The sequence below is a fragment of the Oncorhynchus clarkii genome, chromosome 7 (genome assembly GCF_045791955.1).
Source record: "Oncorhynchus clarkii lewisi isolate Uvic-CL-2024 chromosome 7, UVic_Ocla_1.0, whole genome shotgun sequence".
Classification (NCBI taxonomy): Eukaryota; Metazoa; Chordata; class Actinopteri; order Salmoniformes; family Salmonidae; genus Oncorhynchus; species Oncorhynchus clarkii.
This window is the reverse complement of record NC_092153.1, coordinates 56558420-56582998: the sequence shown is the minus strand read 5'-3', so window position 1 is coordinate 56582998 and position 24579 is coordinate 56558420. Positions and strand designations below refer to the sequence as shown.

At 45.1% G+C, this 24579-nt stretch overlaps 1 protein-coding gene across 4 annotated transcripts in view; it reads right to left on the bottom strand.

Moving 5' to 3' along the window:
- Nucleotides 1-1115: 1115 nt before the first annotated feature.
- The window catches only part of LOC139413510 (AMP deaminase 2-like), a 50800-nt gene continuing 27336 nt past the window's right edge, over nucleotides 1116-24579 (bottom strand). For 2 of the 4 annotated variants that reach the window (XM_071160992.1, XM_071160990.1), the window contains exons 2-18: nucleotides 10937-11076; nucleotides 10620-10750; nucleotides 9917-9985; nucleotides 8727-8844; nucleotides 6723-6909; nucleotides 6164-6305; nucleotides 5938-6027; nucleotides 5704-5833; nucleotides 5325-5519; nucleotides 5089-5220; nucleotides 4775-4938; nucleotides 4448-4574; nucleotides 3975-4138; nucleotides 3720-3840; nucleotides 3269-3442; nucleotides 2882-2992; nucleotides 1116-2709 (exon numbers count right to left, since the gene is read on the bottom strand). In XM_071160992.1, coding sequence (XP_071017093.1) covers nucleotides 2491-2709; nucleotides 2882-2992; nucleotides 3269-3442; nucleotides 3720-3840; nucleotides 3975-4138; nucleotides 4448-4574; nucleotides 4775-4938; nucleotides 5089-5220; nucleotides 5325-5519; nucleotides 5704-5833; nucleotides 5938-6027; nucleotides 6164-6305; nucleotides 6723-6909; nucleotides 8727-8844; nucleotides 9917-9985; nucleotides 10620-10750; nucleotides 10937-11076 — 2414 coding nt within the window. In that variant the 3' untranslated portion in view covers nucleotides 1116-2490. Of the gene's footprint in view, nucleotides 2710-2881; nucleotides 2993-3268; nucleotides 3443-3719; nucleotides 3841-3974; nucleotides 4139-4447; nucleotides 4575-4774; nucleotides 4939-5088; nucleotides 5221-5324; nucleotides 5520-5703; nucleotides 5834-5937; nucleotides 6028-6163; nucleotides 6306-6722; nucleotides 6910-8726; nucleotides 8845-9916; nucleotides 9986-10619; nucleotides 10751-10936; nucleotides 11077-16729; nucleotides 17023-24579 lie in introns of those variants that run through there. The other 2 variants (XM_071160993.1, XM_071160991.1) reach the window with 2 other exon arrangements.

Genomic DNA, 24579 nt, shown 5'->3' with positions numbered 1-24579 from the left:
TCACACTTAGGTTTTTAAAATGGGCTGGTAGGTAATGGTATGCAATGTGTGGTGAACATTTTACAACTAGGGCCCAGTAGTTAACAGTCTTGGCAAATAATAGGACTGTACAAATAGAACTCCCACAGTTTGAATCACAGAAGAGGTCCGATGAGGAGAAGGCTCGTTGGGTGACATGGGGGGTGAATTTACAGAACATAGAATTAGGAATTACAATAGGATCCCTATGGTACAGATCACATCTGTTTTGGTGACACAGAAAACCATGACTGATGGGGGTGAGTTCATTTGATGCTGATAACAACCAAGCAACTTTGTCTCTCCATGGTTTGAGCGTTGCCATAGTGATGAGCTGGATTTGAGTTTGTTTTGCAGAACTCAAACTAACAACAATCATTGACTGCACACATACTTCATACATGACAGTTGTTCAGCTTCCTTGGATTGTCATGTGTTGCTTTTTCACATTACAGAGCACTTTAACCATCTTCCCAGACACTCCCGTGGCCACACAGTGGTCCATGCAGACATGCACAACATCAGATGCACGGTGGAAATGCAGGCAAAGCAGAGCATTGCTAAAACGCTTCTTCCACTTCACTGGAAGGCCTGGGTAGATAAAGGATAAAGCCTGGTATCAGTTCCATGATGTTAGGACAGCAAAAATGCTTAAGCTTGAAGAGGACAGGTGTTATGGTTATGGTTGATGAGGAGTGAGGCGTAGCAGCAAGGCATGAAAACGGAGAGTGACAGGCTAGCAGTGGTAAGGCCTTCACCTGGCAAGTCTGGTTTGGTGCATACAGGGCACTGCATGCAATAACTGACATAGTGGGCCCAGAGGTCAGTCCCCGGGGTCTGTCCTGGTCTCAAAGGGGTGTGTGGGAGCGACACACACACACACACACACACACACACACACACACACACACACACACACACAGACACACTGAGTGTTGAGGTAATTGTAGGGGGACAGGGGAGCCTCCCTGACATTCTTCTTGACTTGTGCTTGGAAAACAAAGCTGTGGTTTAACATCTCTTATCATACACACCTCTAAGCATCCACTACCAGACTGATATCTTTTCTTTAGATATAGACACATGTATCTATATCCTTTTTAGATATTTAGTATATTGTACACACCATGGAATAGTATAAATCTACTATTTTTGTCTGCATATTCTATAACTAATGTGATTTGTTAAATAAAAATAACATTGATCTTAATATTACTTTAATGGAATGTTTGCACTAGACCAGTCAGGTACACAGCTCCATGCCCTGACGGCTGCTGCCGTTTCTCTGCTGAATGTCCTGCCTGCTATTTCATTCAGAGCTGACTTAGATCAGGGAGACCGGCCGAGAGGACTCATTTAGCCAATAAATCCCTACAACCTTCCAGAAGCACAGAGAAGGATGAAAGCCATCAGATACCCAGCAGCAGACAGACTGGAATTGTGCACGACTTCTGCTTCTAGGCCACACAGATTTGGTCCTTTCTCAATTTTTCTTAACTCTGTACGTCCATACATTAGAAGTTTGTTACCGCGGTTTCCATGAAACTCTAAGTTACATGTGACTGTTCCTATCAGTGCGCAACGGGTGTTGGAACAATGTGGGGTGGAACATTCACCTATGCATTGTTTAGGTGTGTCCATGTTGTGTAGGTTAGGCGACCCATGGACAACGCCCTCATAATATTTATGTTAAGTTGTATCTGCTTCCCTACTTCATTGTGAAGATATTAAACTAGATGAGCTTCAGGCAGCACGACTGTGTGATGGAAGAGGAGCAGTTTTCAGGACGGCTAAACTGTGCAGTGTGTGTGTGTGTGTGTGTGTGTGTGTGTGTAATATAGGTGATGGGTACAAACATGCCAACAAATCACAGGCTGAACTGTGGGACCCTTTTTCTCGTGCAAGGTCACATGACAAAGCAAAGGGCAGAAGTATTGGTTTGAAGGGTCAGGAGGTCAAAGTGACAGAGAAAGTGATCCAGGAACTGATCGAAGAACAGATGAGGTGAAAAAAAAGACTTCAGGCTACAGTCTCTCTCCTCCCATATGTGTATTAGAAAATAATCCAAGCACTGGATGTTCCCCCTGCCAACCTTGACCGTGCTGATTGAAATCTCACAGTGAGCATTAGAGAGATAGGGAGGAGTCAACAGAAGTAGAGAGGAAAAACAGGGGCTACCCAGAGAGAGTTGAAGAGGGAACCTGGGTTGAGGGAGAAGGGGGGACTGGAACATGAGTCCATACTGACCACCCCCATCACGGACAGAGAGATGGGGCCACTCAGGGAGCATTGTATCCTTGGCTTTAGTACAAGAGAGCTGAGAGACGAGTGCACAGTCCAATTCCCTAGTGGGAGGGAGATAAGGGGGTAAGAGGTAGAGGTTAAACAACAAGCTGCACTCATACTGCACCCCCTCAGTGTCATGCAGGGAGGGGCCGAGGGGGGGTTAGAAGTCGGGGTGGGGTTGTTGATTTAGTGTCCTTCTGCCCCAACGGGGGCCATGGAGAGGGTGTCTTCCTCGTCGATGTTGTCCAGCTCCTTGCTGTGCACAGCATGGGTGATGAGGTTGAGCTCCTCCAGCAGGGTCTCACTGCGGTATGCCACGCGGATGTCTGGGACGTTGGTGCGACGGATGTCGTTGCTCTCAGGGCCCTCCTTGCTGTATTTGGGCCCCAGCCAGTAGCTCTTTGCCTGGAGACAAGAGAGAATGTCAGAGCTGAGCACTTGGCACAAAATGGTTGCCATGCACAACTTAATTGAATTAAATCCATTATTAATCCATTATAAGAGACAAATTAAAAGGGAAGCTCAGAGACCAAAGAGGGCAAAAAGAGAGATGAGATAAGAGGAAGCGGATGGATACCTTGTGGGAGAAGCCACTCATGAGGACACTGTTCCTGGCCAGCTCACACATGTCACAGGAGCTCAGCTTCCACACCTGTGTGGCGATGCTGTACTCCTCCATCAGGGGCTCCTGAGGTCAAACACAAACGCACACACAAAAGACAAAATAAGCATTAAGTGAATTATACTTATTGACTGTACTGACTCAACATTGCAGCTCCCATAGTTACATAGTTTGGGTGGTTTTGCCTGTGTGTGTGTGTCTCTGTGTGTGTCTGTGTCTCCGTGTGTGTCTGTGTCTCTGTGTGTGTGTCTGTGTCTCTGTGTGTGTGTCTATGTCTCTGTATCTCTGTGTGTGTGTGTGTGTGTGTGTGTGTGTCTTGACAGAGCACCACTGTGCACTGACCTTGGTGAAGTGGAACTGTAGGGGGTCGTCAGTGGACAGAGAGACCATGAGGCCTCTGGCCAGATACTCAGGCAGGGGGTTGCGGTGGTAGCTGAGGAACAGGCTGTTGTTGCTCAGGGGGGACATGGCAATGCCAATCTGAGCCAGGTAGTAGAGGTACTGCAGCACCGGGGCCTGGGGACAAGAGGAGGAAAAAGACAATTGTCTATCTTGTTGAATGCACAACTGCAGGAATTCAAGGGAACTGTTTGATTGTTCTCCTGAATTCTCTTAAATTAAAACTTAAGAAACCGGATGAACAAACTCCAAAAGCCAAAATTTTATTCAATAAATCAATCAAACCCAATCAAATCCTTCAGAGGTCACCTATGAACTGAACTCTATTTGTTAGTAGTGTTGTTGCCATAGTAGTGTGTTGTCACTATGGGAGACGGCATGTGTGCTGACTGACCTTCCTGAGCAGCAGCCCATGGGAGATGTTCTCTGACAGAATGAAACCAGACACCAGGTGGTGGACAGGCCCCGCCTCCCCGCAATGAGGGCGCAGCACAAACGTGTGGAAACCACGCCTCCTGCACGATACAAACAAACATAAAGCCTATTCATAAACAATCCTTAAAAGGTTTGGATGTGACATACATCCTTTCTGTTGTTAAAACATTGATCTAGCGGTCTGTGTGCGGAGGTTCGCTAAGCAGCCTGCTACCTGCGCAGATGGTTGAGCACGGTCATGTTGGCGTAGGTGTAGTAGAGGTAGTAGGAGTAGGGAGGGTTGTCCTCCTCTGTCCAGTCGGCTGGCAGGGGGCTGTCCATGTTGAAGATGTGGTGCTCCGGCTTGGACTCGTCATCCACGCTGTCAAAGCCCACCACCTAACAACACACCGATACGTTCCTTTAAAACAGTGCCTGAAGTGTATGAAGGAGGTAGGGCCCTGAAAATGGCATCTGAAGTGTCTGTTTGAGGATATGTTGGGGTGTGTGTGGACTGCTGGGCAAGAGCCTAGTGCTGGGCTAGTGTTGGGCTAGTGCCTAGTGCTTGGCTAGCGCTGGGCTTTTGCCTAGTGCTGGGCTAGTGCTGGACTAGTGCTGGGCTAGTGCCTAGTGCTGGGCTAGTGCCTAGTGCTGGGCTAGTGCCTAGTGCTGGGCTAGTGCTGGGCTAGTGCTGGGCTAGTGCCTCACGTGCTGCAGGAAGAGGTGCAGCTCAGGGTGGCTGCGGGGGTTGATGGTGACCTCAAACAGAGGCATAAAGATGTTCTCCATCATCTCCTGGAAGTTAGCCAGCTGCTTCTTGGTTCGGTACACATCACTGCAGTCAGAGGAGGGTTAACGTCACTCGCACAGAATATGGAAGAGTCACATTCACGCATAGTCCTCATTTACAGATTCATAACCTTCATTCATAATACTTGACACAAATAGGAGAGGGTTTACATCCAGGCAAGCTGACTAAAGGTGGATGTGGGTAACTGCTTTGTTGATGCTGTATTAGGTACAGACACTACTTACAAGAGGCGGGGCACTTGGATGAGCCAGCGCACGTTGTCAGAGTAGACTTGGTGTTTGACGGCCCACTGGGCCAGCTTGTCCCACTCGTCCCGGGAGCGGCCGTAGATGGACAGACGCAGCTCCACGTTCTGGTACTTACTCTCCTCTAGGTCAGCCATCACCTCCTGATGGAACATCAACAATATCAATATATTAATATCATTCTATTCAATCGTACATATTTAAAACTTAATATGAATATACATTACTATGTGGGGTGAACTAACACAACTGCTTCTTTGGCTGTTTTAAGGTAACATGGGCTGGTTTCAGACCTTGATCATGTGGCCAAAGTATTTGCCCTCGATGTGGTTGTCTGTCTTGATGAAGATCTCTCTCAGGATGGATTCTCCGATGGGGTTGTATTTGGCGTTGAACTTGTCGAAGCGATGGAACGTGTTGCGGTCCTGAGAACAGACAGGTGACACTATATCTACTGTTCCACTCGTCTTCCCCAATTCTCTTACCCATCCCTCTCTAACAATGTTCTTCTCCCCTCTCCTCTCCTCACCGCGTGCATGTCCAGTGTGTCCACACTCAGGTCGAAGGCGGTCAGGTTCATGTTCTCAAACACCTCCATGAGGGTCTGTCCCCGCCCGTGCTCCATGTGGACTATCTCCCCAGGGTACTTCTTCATGGCCCGCTTGATAAAGCGCAGAAGGTGCTTCTGGTTCATACAGGACGAAGCGTGGATGTGGGTGTCCACCTGGGGTCAGGGTCAGGGACAGTGAGGCATTGAGGATGGTTAGCTCTGGTGTAAACTTCTAAATACATTTCTATCCAACATTGTGGGGGGACTAGCTGATATGGAACACTATGCAGGCATTATAGACGTGTTGCAGATGCTGTGCTCCAGTGTTGCAGATGCTGTTGTGCTGGTGTTCCTTCACCTTGCGAATGTTGTAAAAGTCGCGGTGAGGAACCTGCTTCTGGGCTGCCAACTCCTTCATCTCGTTCAGCAGAATGTGCATCTGGAACTTAGAGCTGAGGTACTGCAGCCGGCGGTAGCAGAACGACTTCCTGCACGCGCACAAACACGCGCACACACACTGACAGTTTATTTTACTGCAGAGCCAACAGATGTGACTGATATGATTCTAAAGCGAAGACCCAGTAACACTCACACTGGTCCGTTGATGATGAGAGCCATCATGACATTCATGTCAGCGATGTACTCCTTCAGGTCTGGGTAGGGCAGGTCCAACTCTGTACTCCTGGAAATGATGGACAATCAGTTATCCACTCTCTCTTCCACAAACATACAGACCTAGACTACAGACCCAGATTAGCCCATCACACACACAACTAGAAACTAACTAAAAACAAGCAGACTCAAACAAACACACTCACTTCTCCATGGGGCTCTTCTTGGTGTAGACATGCATGACCCCATCCACCATCTTACAGCTGTACCCTGTGTCTGCAGGCATGTTCTTGGTGACCTGGTTTTCATAGGGGTGAGTCTCTGAGACAGGGGGGTGGACTGGAGCATCTGTGGGAGACAGTAGGGAAGGGAGAAACGTTGACCATACTATAATACCTCAATGATTCATATTACAACATTTTCATTCACAATCGCACAAAGTAACTCAATTGCTAAAGGAGATTGGGACAGAAACACTATAACTATGCCTGTGTGTCTCAGTTAGTGTCATACCCAATGTGTCAGGTGCGTGTGTTAGTGTGTGTGTAATACCCAACTTGTCAGGCGTGTGTGTGTCATACCCAACGTGTCAGGTGTGTGTGTGTCATACCCAACGTGCCAGGTGTGTGTGTGTCATACCCAACGTGCCAGGTGTGTGTGTCTTACCCAACGTGTCAGGTGTGTGTGAGTCATACCCAACGTGTCAGGTGTGTGTGAGTCATACCCAACGTGTCAGGTGTGTGTGTTAGTGTGTGTGTGTCATGCCTGCATCAACGGGGGTCTCAGGGATCTCCTCATAGATGCGTAGGTCCAGGGGTTTCTCTCCCAGCTCCCCCAGCTCACGGGCAGTGGTCTTACAGAAGTTCTGCATGGACAGAGCGATGTACTTCTCCCTGATGAACAGGGCCTTCACCACACACTTAGCTGCATCCACCAGGTCTGTGAAGGGCACCTGGGCAAGGCAGACAGTCTACAGTGATTAGACATTCACACACTGCCAAGAGGCCATTGCAACGTGCCTGAGAGTGGATGAGTTGGTAACACTGTAGCCCACCTGCTGTCTCCAAACCGAAGAACAGGGATCACTACCCAGACCAGGCTCTCCTCCCTACTCTGACTCCCCTGTATATCCAACTGTCGAAATAATTACAAGTCGAAGTCATGTTCATTCCTAGCCCACTCCTCTTTTACTTCAATAGGTTTGTTGACTGAATTGGTTTGACTTCGATAGTGAGCATGCGGCACACTGAAAGATCAACCAAGCGGTACCGGAGCGCCAAGTCTAGGTCCAACAGGCTTCTTAACAGCTTCTACCCCCAAGCCATAAGACTCCTGAACAGCTAATCAAAGTCACTTTACCACTATAGTCACTTTACCTCTACCTTACATGTACATATTACCTTGACTAACTGGTGTCCCTGCACACTGACTCTGTACAGGTCATCAAGGACAACAACCACCCGAGCCACTGCCTGTTCCCCCCTGTTATCATCCAGAAGGCGAGGTCAGTACAGGTGCATCAAAGCAGGGACCGAGAGACTGAAAAACAGCTTCTATCTCAAGGCCATCAGACTGTTAAACAGCCATCACTAACATTGAGTGGCTGCTGCCAACATACTGACTCAACTCCAGCCACTTTAATAATGGAAAATGTATGGAAAAATGTATCACTAGCCAATTTAAACAATGCCACTTAATATAATGTTTACATACCCTACATTACTCATCTCATATGTATATGTATATACTGTACTCTATACCATCTACTGCATCTTGCCATCTTTATGTAATACATGTATCACTAGCCACTTTAAACAATTCCACTTTTATATGTTTACATACCCTACATTACTCATCTCATGTGTACATACGGTACTCTATACCATCTACCCTATGCCATTCTGTACCATCACTCATTCATATATTTTTATGTACATATTCTTTATCCCTTTACACTTGTGTGTATAAGGTATTTGTTGTGAAATTGTTAGGTTAGATTACTCGTTGGTTATTACTGCATTGTCAGAACTAGAAGCACAAGCATTTCGCTACACTCGCATTAACATCTGCTAACCATGTGTATGTGACCAATAAAATTTGATTTGATTTGATTACCCCCTGTATATAGCCTCGCTATTGTTATTTTACTGCTAGAAATGTCATTATTTTTGAAAGAAAAGCTAACTGTTTGTCCATTAAAATAACATAAACTTGATCAGAAATACAGTGTAGACATTGTTAATGTTGTAAATGACTATTGGCCCGTTTTATTGCTTCTATAAATCAGAACAACAGTTTTCAGCTGTGCTAACATAATTGCAAAAGGGTTTTCTAATGATCAATTAGCCTTTTAAAATGATAAACTTGGATTAGCTGACACAAAGTGCCATTGGAACACAGGAGTGATGGTTGCTGATAATGGGCCTCTGTACGCCTATGTAGATATTCCATGAATAATCTGTCGTTTCCAGCTACAATAGTCATTTACAACATTAACAATGTCTACACTGTATTTCTGATCAATTTGATGTTATTTATTGGACAAAAAATATGCTTTTCTTTCAAAAATATATATAATATTTTTTACTTCAGTTTATTTGAGTAAACACTTAAATCTGCATTGTTGGTTAAGGGCTTGTAAGTAAGCATTTCACATTTCTTATTTTCGGCGCATGTGACAAATAACATTTGATTGATTTGATAAAACACAGATCAGGATGGACTGTGATTGGATTTATTCAATCAAGTTGTTTAGTCAGTGGCTCTCACCCCACACTTCTCCTCCCCTGATATTGACACACGCTGGTACTCTCGCTCCATCGGTAATACTCTCTCCTTCATCCAGCCATCATCGGTCCTGTCCACACCACCCTCCTGATTCATCAACCTAGAGAGAGAAGAGAGAGGTAGAGGAGGGTAGGAGAGAGCACGAGTGGAGGTATAATATAGTTCTGCTATGAAAACACATTCATCAATACTTTATTGGTAAAGTACACTTTGAAGAAGGTTAAGTTGGAAATGTGTCAGAACAGAAGGTAGTCTTTGTCTCTCTGGGAATTGGGCCTCAGCTGCTGCATATCTGCATTAAAACTGAATGACTATTTACGTGATGAATACAAAGAGACATCTACAGCGGTTTGTTAATAAGATGAATATCAAAGCGTTTTGCTGATGTAGTGGAAACCATGGTGATAAGCGTCTTGGAGATAGGCGCCAATTAGGCCAGTGAAAGGTTGCACCTGGGCCCGACACTGGTGGCCTTGTACCCCAAAGATGGAACGAGCTTCCCCCCAACGCTAGGATAGCAGAGTCCCTGCTCATCTTCCCAAAACCTCTGAAACACTACCTCTTCAAAGAGTATATTAAATAAGACATCTCAGTCTCCCCCCCCCCCCAATTAAAAAAACAACAACTTGGCACTCTTCTGTTCCTACTAGCACCGACTTTGATAATAACCTCTGTGTTGAGGAAAAGTGTACTTACTACGACTGTGGTATGTGGTTGTCTCACCAAACCTTCTTAAATTGAATACACCAACTGTAAGATTCTCTGGATAAGAACGTCTTCTAAATGACTCAAATGGAAATGCATTAACAGCCTGGCACTTCAGAGGCCCCCCTGAAGACTAAACATCAACAACTCATCACCTTGCTTAGTTAAATAAAGGTTCAATAAAAATAAATAAATAAAAATCACCTGTGGTAATATATACCTCACATCACCAGGGAACAGGGAACTCATATGGTATTTAGTTAATGGAGTTGGAATGGAGTTGGACTGGAACATTCTCAATATATGACAATATTATACATTTAAAATCAAACTCTTCTGCAACTGAGTACCAAGGATTGTACATATGGTGTGCAGATGTAGGTAAAAACATGACTTTGTGCAGTAGCAAGATTGTTAGAAAAAGGCAAAAGACAGAGAGAGAGAGACTGAAAGGACAGCTCACTCACTCCAGGTCGGCATCACTGTCGATTTTCATGAACTCCTGCTTGGCGCGGAGCAGGATCTCTGGCTCAAGCCTGGCGGGGCATAGTGCGGAGCGCGGCGAGGCGAGGTCAGAAGGCAGGGGGGCACCATGGGTACGGGTGAGGCAAAGCAAAAGGAAAGAGAAAGGGCCACACAAGCACACAGAAACACAAGCACATGTGCACACAGAAACACAGAAAGAGGATGCAAATACAGGTACACAAACAAAACACACAAAAGAGCCATAGAAACGCACATGACACACAAATGGGACCAGAGTGTGAAGAGTGATCAGGTGGGATGAGACAAACAGAGAAATATGATCAGTTAGCAGTGCTACGTATACATTGATTGGTCACATGACCCTGCTGCATTGAGTGGAGCAAGGATTCCTTAGTGTGTCAGATTGGCTTAGTGAAACCGGCCATCACCTCCCCAGCAACACAGACAGAACTCCCTCCCCCTCCCTTTCCTGTGGGTGGAACAGACTGGAACACTAGGATGTGAATGCTACGGACTGATTCAATTAGCTGTTTGCTTATGTTAGTTCGCTGGTAGCTTGCAACCAACACGATGGAAGCTGTTGAGCGTGTATGAGTTCCTGTGGGTAGAGGTGGGTTGTTTGGGTGTGTATGTGGGAGTTGTGTTGGTGTGTATGTGAGTGTGCATGTCTGCTGCATCTCTCACTTGATGTCCTGGCTGATCTGCCTCTCCAGGCGTTGGCGTCTCTCCTCCAGCTGCTCGATGGGGCTGTCCTCAGGGAACTCATAAGGAGCGGTGCGCATCTCACTCTCCGTCAGGCTGCGAGTGAACAGCTCCTGAGAGATACACCATCAAATTAACATTAGAACACACATTACACGCACAGGAAGAGCTAAAGAATCATTACAATACACTAACGTCCATAAACAATATGAGCATTTAACACACACAAACATCTAAAAACACACGCAGTCGCACACAAACACTAGGGTAGTGATAACACTGTGTCCCTGTGATCTCACCTCTGCAATCTCCTTGTACTTTCCGTCCATGGATGTACGCAGGTCGATGGGGAAGTGTTTGAGTGGGTTAGTGACGGGCGTCCCAGGGAGGGAGCGCTGAGGCTTCAGGGTCTTGGCCTGCTCTGCTACACCACGCAGATCTAGAGAGGGAGGGTGATGGAGAGACAAAGGGAGGGAGAGAAAGAGACAGAGAGAGCGTTAAACAACAAATAACAAACATTACAAAAAAGACAAAGAAAATAAAAAAGTTAAAAAACTGGGAGGGAGAGAGAGTGAGTTGCATGGATTTGCTATATTCAAAGCAAACATTAAAACACATATTTTCACAGCCAGAACTCTTGCATCACCACCTACAAAATGGGCCTACACTAGTAGACTCCCCTCCGACCCTCAACTGCTCTCTCAGCAGCGGTGTTGTGGCTTCGTAACCAGCACAGAGGAGCCTCCCTACTGTACGACAGCGTCAGTGGTGTGTTAGTCTCTCCACAGCACTGCTGACTCTGAGCTGGGTACCTTCTCACTGCAGTGTGTGTCAGGCAGCAGCAGCAGGAGTCGTCGGAGTGATGTGTGTGTGTGGCAGCAGTCTCTGTGGTATACAGCCCACACTGGGAGCCATTCAGGTGGAGTGCTCCTTAACAGAGATACATTTAGTCAGATGCCAGCCACCCGTTGCCATGGAGACCTGGCCTGCTGGTCAGAGAGAGGCGAGGCGAGGTGGGGGGGAGAACAATGACAGCACCTTCCCCTGAGACGGACAAAGCAGGGTGAGAAAGTACACACTACACAGACAGGCAGGCACAGGACAAAGACCCCATTGTGTCTGTCCCATAGAAAATACACACACAGAGAGCAAGAGAGAGCGATTGGAGGCTTAATAACCAACAGATGAGGGATGAGCTCAAAATCTACGTGGAAGTTTGCTAAACTGTGTGTGTGTGTGTGTGTGTTTTCCTGCACAGAGAATGCTACCGTAGCATACCCATAAGGCCTTTGGACTGGATGGGACCCCTGAGATGCAGAGGGTTCTATTTTATGACAGACGAGCCCTGTAGATTAGTGTGTGTGTGTGTGTCCAACAGCATGCTCTGATAGGCCTAATGGCTGTCTGGAAAATTGACCAGGGCCAAATCACCCAATGAAAGATGCCAGAGCAACTGGGACTCATCAAAACACATACAGACAGACAGACAGACTCTGGGCTCCATTACAATGACTGTCCATTCATTCAGCTACAATGCCTTTAAAAAGTATTCACACCCCTTGACATTTTTCACATTTTGTTGTGTTACAAAGCGGGATTAAAATGTATTGAATTGTCCTTTTTTGTCAACAATATACACAAAATACTCAAACGAAAAAATCAAACATAAAAAATCAAATACAAAAATCAAATACTTTAATATATCTTGATTAGATAAGTCAATACATGTTTGAATCAACTTTGGTATCGATTACAGCTGAGAGTCTTTCTGGGTAAGTCCCTAAGAACTTAGCACACCTGGACTACAATATTTGCACATTATTTTTATTTTTTTTAATTCCTCAAGCTCTGTCAAGTTGGTTGTTGATCATTGCTAGACAGCCATTTTCAAGTCTTGCCGTAGATTTGCAAGTTGAGTTAAGTCAAAACTGTAACTAGGGCACTTAGTGTCGTCTTGGTAAGCAACTGCAGTGTATATTTGGCCTTGGTGTATTCATCTCCCAGTGTCTGCTGGAAAGTAGACTGAACCAAGTTTTCCACTAGGATTTTGCCTGTGTTGAGCTCTATTACGTTTCTTTTTACCCTAAATAACTCCCCAGTCCTTGCCGATGACAAGCATACCCATAACATGATGCAGCCACCACCATGCTTGAAAATATGAAGAGTGGTACTCAGTGATGTGTTGTGTTATGTTTGGGGAAAACGCTTTGTACTCAGGACAAAAAGTTCATTTCTTTGCCACATTTTTTGTAGTATTACTTTAGTGCCTTATTGCAAACATGATGCATGTTTTGGAATATTTGTATTCCTTATTCCACTGTCATTCAGAGGCTAAAGCAACCCACTAACATCTAGAGCACCTGGAAGCATCCAACTGTGTTGCTAGACCACTGGGTTAAAGCAGCATGTCTATGTCGGCAGGTTTAGACACGACTACAGTAGTTGATGGTGCTAGGCCTCCCCAGCACACATTAACACCCCTATATGAGATATAGTATTATATTTCCCGTTTATGGGACATTATTCAGTATTTCTTCAGTGATATCAGCATCGGCAATCAAAGCACAGAGCAGGACACAGAGACAAGGACACATACTCCATTCTCCCCTGCGCAGCCTCCACATAATCCTCCCCTCCCTCCACCACTTATGCCTCTTAATCCAGCACCCCCCAGACCCATTTAGCTCAGTGACATCAGGGAAGGGGGCAACAACACCACATACATATCCTGCAGTAAACACTGCCAATAACTAACTCATTCTAACAACACTAGGCAGGCTATATGACTGGGTGATGGGCTACTACAAAGTAATGGCGTAACAAAACTACTGCACACTGCAGACACAGTGGCTCAGAGGATTAGGATTTGCATTGTGTGACCCTGATTTAAAACATGAATCAAAACATGCAACCCAATACAGCAGCTTAAAGCCTAGTGGTTGTTTTATAGGTTATATGTTTTAAGGACAGAGGGGCTAGTTTTGAAGTGGAGAAGGAGCTATTAGTGATCATGGAAAGAGGACAAATAGACTACTGTGCTTCATGTAAACTAATATATAGTTCAAAGTACAGAAAGACAGTGATATGACAGTAAATACACATACCCTGATCATGTGCAGGGACAGATCTCTGAGCATTAGGCCTACATGGTACAGGGACATCATTAGTTAATTCATTCACAACGCAAGAGGAAAGCTTTTGATGTTAGCGCGCACTGACGGAGCCCAGCGCCATGACAACTGATTGGTTTTGGAGAGTAACAATTAATAACAGTCTGAAAACCACAGAGGAGAAAATCCATCCATTCACAACCAATTGTTTTTGAATGAGGACCAAACGTGTGTGAGCGTATTTCCATTTTATGCAAACATTCCAGGGTAACACACTGCATTCATCCAGTTTTAAAAGAACCCAGACAGTGTTTGTTATTTTGGAGCACCTGTATAATCTACTCTCCCTGTGAATGTACCTTGGTACATCAGTACTCTGTACAGTTTGTGTGCCATCTAGCCTGTAGCACATTTCCAGTAAGATGCTGCTTGCGTGTTTTTTTACTGTTTACAAAATATGTGTGTTTGTGTGTAGATGGGGGGGGGGGGGGTATGCTGTCCTAGGTCCTACTTACCACTAATCCTCATTGCAATGAAAGCCCAGCTCCTCAACACACAGCATGACAGTGCAGTCAGTCAGCTGAGCTCACCTCAGTTTTCCCCTCATCATCATCTCTCTAAGGCCTGAGCCTGCACCTCTCTCCTTCTCGTACCCTCCTGTCTCCTGCATTACACTGGACTGAGAGTCTTTATTTTTCAAACATTTATTTAACTAGGCAAGTCCGTTAAGAACAAATTCTTATTTACAATGACGGCCTACCAGGGAAAACTGTTCCCTGCCTTGTTCAGGGGCAGAACGACAAATGTTTACCATATCAGCTCGGGGATGTGATCCAGCAACATTTTGATTACTGGCCCAACGCTCTAACCACTAGGCTACCTGCCGTGTGTGTGTCCCTGTCTGCTGTCCCAGTGTGTTTGTCCCTGGGATGGATCAGCGAGAGGCCAGGCCATCTCAGTAGATGACATCCTGACCTAGTGCTAAGTGACAGATGACATCCTCACAGAGCGGTGACCTACATACGATAACAAGAGCTCTCAGACAGTGGACACAGTGAGGAGACGATGCTGTGTGTGTGTGTGTGTGTGTGTGAGAAGTGTGTGGTGTGTGTGTTTAAGAAAGAGATGTGTCTATCCTGATTGTTTTCATGAGAGACAGATTGTGTGTCTGACCATATCTGTGTGTGTGTGTGTGTGTATCATATGTTGTATTGTAGACTGTTTATGGCATCAGTGTGTGAGGCAGCTGTTGCTTCACAGCTCACTACACCTCCCTCGCTCTATTCCCTGAGAGGGCGACATACTCTGCAAATATTCCTTAGCAACCACAGATAAGAATAAAACTGTACTTTGAACCCCTTTTTGCCTCAATATATTGTCTCAAATGTAGCCTGAATTCCTCAAGTCTTCTTGCTACAGTATGGGATATTTTCTACAGAGCCTTGGAAATTAAATCAAATCTGATTTGTCCCATGCGCCGAATACAACAAGTGTAGACCTTACAGTGAAATGCTTACTTACAAGCCCTTAACCAACAATGCTTTAAGAAGTTAAGAAAAAAAAAGTGTTATGTAAAAAACAGAAAATAAAAGTTTAAAATAGTTCAACAGCAGCAGTAAAATAAGAGTAGCTAGGCTATATACAGGGGGTACTGGTACAGAGTCAATGTGGAGGCTATATACAGGGGGTACCGGTACAGAGTCAATGTGGAGGCTATATACAGGGGGTACCGGTACAGAGTCAATGTGGAGGCTATATACAGGGGGTACCGGTACAGAGTCAATGTGCGGGGGCACCGGTTAGTCGAGGTAACTGAGGAAAGACCCTAAAGGCCGTTCAGGTGAAAAGGACCAGTGATGAATACCTGAGTGAGAGCTGCTATTGATCCTCTCACATTTCTGCACGCAATCAACATGCTGTCATGTCACACAAATGACACACGCAACAATAATGCATAATTATTCCCCCCCATCTTTTTTTTTTGCAGGGGTGACAGCAGGTCCCACTCCTTAGGTATTTTTACTTTATTGGATAGGATAGAGAGAGGTAGAGAGACGAAAGGTAAAAACAGTGTGCTGAAAAGGCAATGGACCGGATTCAAACCCATGCTAGCTTGGTACATGTGTTCTGGAGGCAGTGGCTTAGGCCACTAGCCCACCACAGGAATGCCTACTTCACCAAATGAAGTGGACAATTATAACTAGCAGGATTGTGGTAAACAAACATGAAATACTCTGTAGTTTATATTTCTAGCAATTCAAGTTTGGGACCACATTGCTAGAAATAGACTGTGGTATCACATACGCTGAACATTTTTAACTGTGCTGAATTGAGAACTTTTGAAAGGTCCTTTTATGGGTGGGGACAGAAGAAACTCCTACTTCAAATGTCACAGTACTCCACAATGACTATGATTTTAGACACAAACTGACTGTAGGACACCGGCAGGTACTTTAACTCACAACATGGATATCAGCGGTCATCACACACAGGCAATATGTTTTCTTAGAGATCTACCCCCTCACCCAAACACATGCAGCCCTTTGGCTGCACTCTGACACTGCAGTAAGTACAACCGAGATCGGTGAGACTAGCGATAGACCGGCCCGGCGGTACAACTGTGACGCAGCCTTCTCTATCTGCCCTCTCCTTCTCCTCCCAAAGGATGCTTTCGTTCATCATCACGCCGCCCCACCCCCAGCCTCATCCCCCTCTCATCCCCGTTTCCATCCCTCTTTTAATTGCTGTCAGCAACAGCAGTTTCCTGCTGCATTGATTGATGGTGCCTGTGTTGGTCAGTGTGTATTGTGTGTGCAATGTGCATGTGTACATCCCGCTCCTGTCTCAGAAGTAGCAGAGCAGGGTACAATACAGAAGTGGTCTCCACCACACAACTAGCGTTCTAACAACATGGCTATATTATCCCCGAAGGAGAAGATAACTGGCTACATCACTGTCATTCCAGTTACAGTGTTACAGTACCTCACGGTCGTGGTGGCGGTGGGCTTGTGAGGGCTCCTGTGGGATGCTGGGACATGTCACCAGGCCCGGGACAGGACGGCTGCTGCTCCCTCCCCCACAGACACAGCGGACGGACGTGGAAAGAGTGATGACAAAGAGAGAGAGGGAGAGAGACAGAGTATGCTCTCACCCTCACATTCAGCAGCAGCAGCGGGATACACTGTCTTCTCTCTCCGTCTCTCTGATTCTCTGTTATCACTGTCTCTTTAGTTTTCCCACTCAGTCCCGTTTTGCACTGAGTCTGTTTTCCTCTGCTTCCCCCCTTCTCTCTGCCTCTGTGCCTGTGCTGCTTCCTGGATTAGGCCGGTTTTCTGTACACATAACAATCCCTTTAAATCCCTATGACTGGTCTGGAGTGTACCACGTGGTGCTAAGGGGTGTGAGGCGGGCTGTACCACTTCATGTGCTGTAGAATGGAGGAGGCTGGGTTTCTCTCAGCACTCCCCCTCCACTGTCTCCATCTCTCTCCCCCTCCCCCTCCCAGTATTACTGCATGCTGTGTGTGTGTTAATGTGTGATGTAGCTTAAATGATATGAAAGTGGTTTGTTTCTTTGTGTTCTTTAAAAATCATGAGTATTTCATTTAGTCTGCATTAATAGAAAGTCGCCTATAGTGCCTGAAGATACACATAGTTTATACTGTTATTGTTAGTTTTAATGCGTGTTTGTTTTTTGCAAACGTGAACAGTGAACACCTTTGAGCATTTAGCCTACTCCAACAAAGTGTAGACTAATGCAGTTCTATGATGTAATGGGAGTGAGTACACTACATTAGCATGTGTGAATTAGTATCATATAGTCCTCCCTGACAGCAGACAACTCTCTGCTCTAATGCAGCATGTAAGGGGCCAGGCAGGGGGAAGAGGGGTTTTCCTGCTTCCTTCCTCACATGACTGCTGTTAAAGGGAAGCCTGTTTCTTCTAGTGAGTCAGGCTTGGTCATCCCTCCCTAGGAGACTGCTGGAACTCCGTAGGAGTAGTTGTATTATTATTATTTACCTCTCTATTCTTCCCGTTTCTTATCTCTTTGTATTCTCAATCCCTCATTCTTTGACTCTTCTCTATTTCTTCAGGAAAGTCTGAGAGAAAAAGCATGTAGTGCAACCTTCTCAGAATGAGAAGCCGAGGACTAAGTGGGGGAGTGGAAATGACAAGAGGGAAATTCCCCTCATAGCAGAGAATGAAGACACAGGATCACAGTCCCCCCACAGATAAGCATATAGCCGACACCAGGGGTGTCGAACTCATTTTGCCCAGCGGTCTTCGGCGAAGTCCGGAGGGCCGCACTTAAAATTGGTTATATTTCCTCGCCGTCAAAAAATAAAAAGTCCTCTATACATCGCTTTTGGAATTTTCGATACTCCTTGACTGTCTAGTTTCCGTTTTGAAGACTGTTAGCAAGCTGGACAGAGTAAAGAGACTAGAAATGTAGGTCATTGTCATTTCTACACCATTTCTATTTGGTTTTAGTCATGTCAATTGAGAATTTTTCCCCAGGGGAAAAAATATTTAAAGAAAGGCTTACTCAAACCACCTTGCGGCTCAAATTGACGGGACTCGCGGGCCATTTGACAACCCTGATATAGACCCAGGCACAGCCTAGACACACACCACAGCTAGACAAGAGTCAGATTCCTGACGGTTCCTGTTTTGTCTGCAAAACCAGCACACATAAATAGACATAATTACACAGGAGTTGACCTAACCTTCACTGAGTGGCTTGTTCTACTATCTGAATGGCTACAGCAGTAGAGTCATTTTCTGTCTGTCCGGAACCCAAACACTCACTGTATCCTCCAGGTCAGTCATGTCCTCATAAAATGACATCCCTAAAAGGCAGTGACTGGCCTTTCCAAGTGAAATCATGTTCTTCTGGGCGTTACATGGGTAGGACGACCCAAATCTGTCTTGACTTCTGCAGTGTAATGTAATACAATATAGTCTTCAATCTGATTGCTGTGAGATTGGTTTCATACGGGTTGCTAAATCAACAGATTACTCGGTTTTATCTTATTACTCTTGATACAATGAAAGATAAGAACATCGACTGACAAAACATTTTATGAGCTCTGATGCACTGTGAGATAAGACATTAAGGGCTCTGACAAAGTTGACAGTACTGGAAATGTTCCTTTTTCTAAACTAAAACATGATACTTCACCCACCCCCCTTTACAACCCTCCACTGAAAACATCTGGTTAACGGTAAACCTCACTCCAGAATGGACCAGATGTTAACTGAAAACCTCACTCCAGAATGTACCAGATGTTAACTAAAACCTCCCTCCAGAATGGACCAGATGTTAACTGAAAAAGGAAGAAAGCTGACCTAGATATCCCTGTCCTCAAACTTTCAGACATTTGAAAACACACGCACACACACATGCAAATGCCGCCTCTCCCACTGTACTGGTCTACCAGCCTCTAGGTGTGTGGCATTGGGAGCCCAAGGAATACCGGGATACAGTCCACCCCCCCCAGCTGTGCACTTAGTGGGCAATAGAGCTTGCTAGCTTGTAGTCTTAAAAAACTAAAATGAGTTCCTATGTTTAGGGATACAACATCTTCTTTCTCCAGAAATTCTGGTTAATGCTTGGTGCAGAAAATGCACCATAACAGAACAAAACACAGTATTTCCGTTAGTCTAAACCCCCCAAAAGAGAGTACGCACTAGGAAACAAAGCATCCCATCTCATCCCACTGAGAAAAAAAGATGCTCAAAGAGGGTAGCTACATGATGGTTGAGTGACAGAGCAGGCCTTTAGTGGCTGGAAGTCATGAAGATAGTACACACAGGGCATGGTGCATTGTTAGTGTGTGTCACTGTTGACATTAGCCCTAGATAATGTTACATAACTGGGAGGATAGGAACAGAGAATACAAAGAGAGAACAACAGAAATAACACTGAGGAGCAGAGCAGAGGCAATTCCACTGTAACAGAACAACGCTGAGACTCTTCACTTTAAAAGTATGCCAAACAGTCAGTTTGTCTCTGAACCATTGATTGCAAAGTGAAAAACCATACAACTCTACACACAAGGACTACTTTTAACAATTTCTACAGACAATTTTACAAAAACAAATTGTCTCGAAATAACAGTGCAGGCGTAAAGTTTGGGAACAGAATGACTGTTTTTTGTGGCCACAAATTAATATTCAAAGATGCCTGCTGAAAGAATGGGGTGTTCGCTATGACATAAAAATCAAAAAATCAATTTTAGTTATTGAACTACAGTAATTGAAGTGGATTTATACCCGGGTAACAGAATGATGGTAACAGAATGACATCATGGGTCCCTGATCTGTACTATACAAAAATGCATAATTATAAATGTCATTCTCTTCATGGTGACGTATCCTGAATAGGTACACAACTTATATCCTCCTTGTTTGGGTATTATTCTACACACTTATTCCAATGAGCTCCGGCCCCAAACAAGACCCAATTTGGTTGGTCGGACCAGACCAAACCTGTTCCAATCATAGACGTATATGTTTCACAACTTTGGAAATCACGGTACATCACAGCACAGTACAGCTCAGTACAGTTAAGTGCAGCACAGTAGAGTTCAGTGCAGCACAGTAGAGTTCAGTACAGCACAGTAGAGTTCAGTACAGTACACTAAATTGGACTGTACTCTATTGTGCTCTACTGTACTAAACTCTATAGTAATGTACTGTATAGTACTGACCTATACTCTACTTTTCTTTACTGTACTGTGCTTTCCAAACTTGTGAAACAAACACCCATGATTGGTTCAGATTTGAATGACTCAGTTTCAACTACTTTTCAACGTCCATGGATGTCCCGTGTCGGTCGGTGCTCGGTGGGTAAGAGGGCTGGTTTCAGTAAATGGAAAGAGGGGGCTCATGGGTAGTTGTCAGTAAGAGCTGGGAGGTGACAATAACTGGAGAGAGAAGAGAGAGATGGAGGGGTTGTCCAGACTGTTTTCACACTCTTGCTTTTACCAGAAAGAGAAAGAAAACATACATGAGCTGGACCTGACACCATGATGACCTCTGGAGATATAAAGAGATCTGTCCTTAGAGATGACCAGAGAAACACTGTGCTGCAGAACAACACCATTTGTTTATCAACCCTGGTCCAGGACAACTAATTTGGATGCTGATTTTTATTTAAGCCAGTCATCTAGTGTAAGCTGATTGAATGAGTTCAACTTTAGACAGTAGACATGGGTATGATGAAATACAGAGTGGGGAAAAATCTAACAATAACTTGTTCAATCTTCTTTCTCATGTGAAACAAATAATTAGAAATTGAAACAAATGAAAAAACAACCAAATCTTGTTAGCTCCGGTCTGATATCTCACCATTCACCCCAGCATGATGCTCCGTATCTCTATGAGAGCCCATCCCTGAGAGGGTTCTCAAAACATTCCGTCCACACATACCCTAAAATCCCACGCTCACTGTCCCAAGGCTACCAGAGTCTCTGCTCCTCTTCTCCCTCCCATCTCTGATAACCTAGCCCTAACTTCACCACTCACCAGCCTCTCTGCTTATCAGCACAGCTCTCACAGTATCTGAATATAGCAAAGAGGGAGCCCAGAACCAGTGTCACTTTACACATAACATACACTGTGCCACAGCTATTTCTTCAGGGATTTAACCAATCAGCTAAGCCGGCTATCTTGAGGTCAACGTCCCATTCCCCTGAAGCCGGCAGGATCATTCCTGAGAGGGGGTGTGAACTCCTCCTCACCTCCACTAGGAGGGCTGATGGTGTTTAAGGGCCAGCTCAGTCTACTTGGGTGCACTGGTTGGGCACTGATTTAGAGGCTGTGCTGCTGGAAGATGACAGACTAGAGCAGTACAAGACCACACACACACACACACACTGGAAGGCAAGACAAACAGGAAACACCTATGTTTATAATTGTCAGTCATGTACTGTAAATATTAGGCTTGACCCCGATTAGTCGACTGGTCGAATGTTTGGAGATTAGGCTGATGGTCGACCGAGATCGTTTTAGTTGAGCAGTAACAAATATATATTTGTGCCCATCTCAGTGAATTTATCCATTGCAGAGGCCTAGACTAAAAGCCCATTTCTGCTTGATCTAAAAATGTGGTAGGATGCTCTATATGGAGGGTGTGCTGCAATAGCAGAGCCTCCAGAGGCTTGCAGAGGCCAAATCGAGCTCTGTACCACATCACCATGCCTATCCCGAATTTTTAAACGATGCAGAGGGCTCTGTATAGTTCCACAATGACATGATTAGTTGACGGTAGGTGGGGGCGGTACATCCTGTATAAACACAAACTCACTTCCTTGACAACAACTCTGCACTGCTCCGTGAAGAGCAGGTATGATTGCCCTGACTTCTGAGGCCATATCACCGTAAATGCTGCATGGTCAATGCAGATGTCGGATTGACCATGCACCCAGATGCACAATGCATTTCTCTCTCCAGAATGAACACTCTCCCGCCAATTTTGTGCACATTCATTATTTCATAACATCATTGTGTGAATTGTTTGCCTTTGATTGTTATTGTCTATCAATTCCCCATTACATATATCACCAGTAGTACATTTACCGTTAATTCCTATAATATCTAATCTACGATGTTTGTTACTTTGGTTACAGTAATTTCTGTTAATGCATTCACTATTATTATTCCAGTCTTCCTCTTCTCATTCTCTGAGTGGACACATTGTTTTCAGAATCCGCAACCTATGCTACACACTTGTGAGAAACAAGTTTTGGTTTGTTTCACTCCATTTATGAGTTTTGTAAATGTAGTCTTTGTCTTTTGTTTGGAGCGCTTCTGTTAATGTTGAGTAAGGACGCACACGCATAAAAGTAGGCCTATAGGCTACCTGGCCTGATTATACATAGAAGTAGGCCTATAGGCTACCTGGCCTGATTATACATAGAAGTAGGCCTATAGGCTACCTGGCCTGATTATACATAGAAGTAGGCCTATAGGCTACCTGGCCTGGTTATACATAGAAGTAGGCCTATAGGCTACCTGGCCTGATTATACATAGAAGTAGGCCTATAGGCTACCTGGCCTGGTTATACATAGAAGTAGGCCTATAGGCTACCTGGCCTGATTATACATAGAAGTAGGCCTATAGGCTACCTGGCCTGATTGTACATAGAAGTAGGCCTATAGGCTACCTGGCCTGGTTGCACATAGAAGTAGGCCTATAGGCTACCTGGCCTGATTATACATAGAAGTAGGCCTATAGGCTACCTGGCCTGGTTATACATAGAAGTAGGCCTATAGGCTACCTGGCCTGATTATACATAGAAGTAGGCCTATAGGCTACCTGGCCTGATTGTACATAGAAGTAGGCCTATAGGCTACCTGGCCTGATTGTACATAGAAGTAGGCCTATAGGCTACCTGGCCTGATTATACATAGAAGTAGGCCTATAGGCTACCTGGCCTGATTGTACATAGAAGTAGGCCTATAGGCTACCTGGCCTGATTATACATAGAAGTAGGCCTATAGGCTACCTGGCCTGATTGTACATAGAAGTGGGTCTATAGGCTACCTGGCCTGATTGTACATAGAAGTGGGTCTATAGGCTACCTGGCCTGCACGCAAATGTAGGAATATAAAAGGGCCCATTTGGGGATCTGATAGTATTTCTGATTGGCTTAATGCAGCACCACTAATGACTTGTGGAGCGTCTCAAATGAAGGTTTTCTTCACCTCAAACAGGGAGCAAACAAAGTCTGTTTTTACATCCACTGAGAATTACAATAGTTCCTCAATGTATTTGAAAAAGCTTTCCAGCTCTCCCCCTTTTGATAACCACTCTGCGTGAAACGGAAAAATGTAAAGCTCTGATCCAGTAGAAATGTCATAAAATAGGCCTACCTGATTATTTCATATCAGTGCTTGACTTTTCGGTTCCAGTACTCATTTTGGGTGTTGGTACTGTTTATAAACTCAGCAAAAAAATAATTGTCCCTTTTTCAGGACCCTGTCTTTCAAAGATAATTTGTAAAAATCCAAATAACTTCACTGATCATCTTTGTAAAGGGTTTAAACACTGTTCCCCATTCTTGTTCAATGAACCATAAACAATTAATGAATATGCACCTGTGGAACGGTCATTAAGACACTAACAGCTTACAGACGGTAGGCAATTAAGGTCACAGTTATGAAAATTTAGGACACTAAAGAGGCCTTTCTACTGACTCTGAAAAACACCAAAAGAAAGATGCCCAGGGTCCCTGCTCATCTGCGTGAACGTGCCTTATGCATGCTGCAAGGAGGCATGAGGACTGTAGATGTGGCCAGGGCAATAAATTGCAATGTCTGTTCTGTGAGACGCCTAAGAAAGCGCTACAGGGAGACAGAACGTACAGCTGATCGTCCTCGCTGTGGCAGACCACGTGTAACAATACCTGCACAGGATCGGTACATCCAAACATCACACCTGCGTGACAGGTACAGGATGGCAACAACAATTGCCTGAGTTACACCAGGAACGCACAATCCCTCCATCAGTGCTCAGACTGTCCGCAATAGGCTGAGAGAGGCTGGACTGAGGGCTGTTGTAGGCCTGTTGTAAGACAGGTCCTCACCAGACATCACAGGCAACAACGTCACCTATGGGCACAAACCCACCGTTGCTGGACCAGACAGGACTGGCAAAGAGTGCTCTTCACTGACAACCGGAGGGATGGTCGGATTCGCGTTTATTGTCAAAGGAATGAGCGTTACACCGAGGCCTGTACTCTAGAGCGGGATCGATTTGGAGGTGGAGGGTCCGTCATGGTCTGGGGCGGTGTGTCACAGCATCATCGGACTGAGCTTGTTGTCATT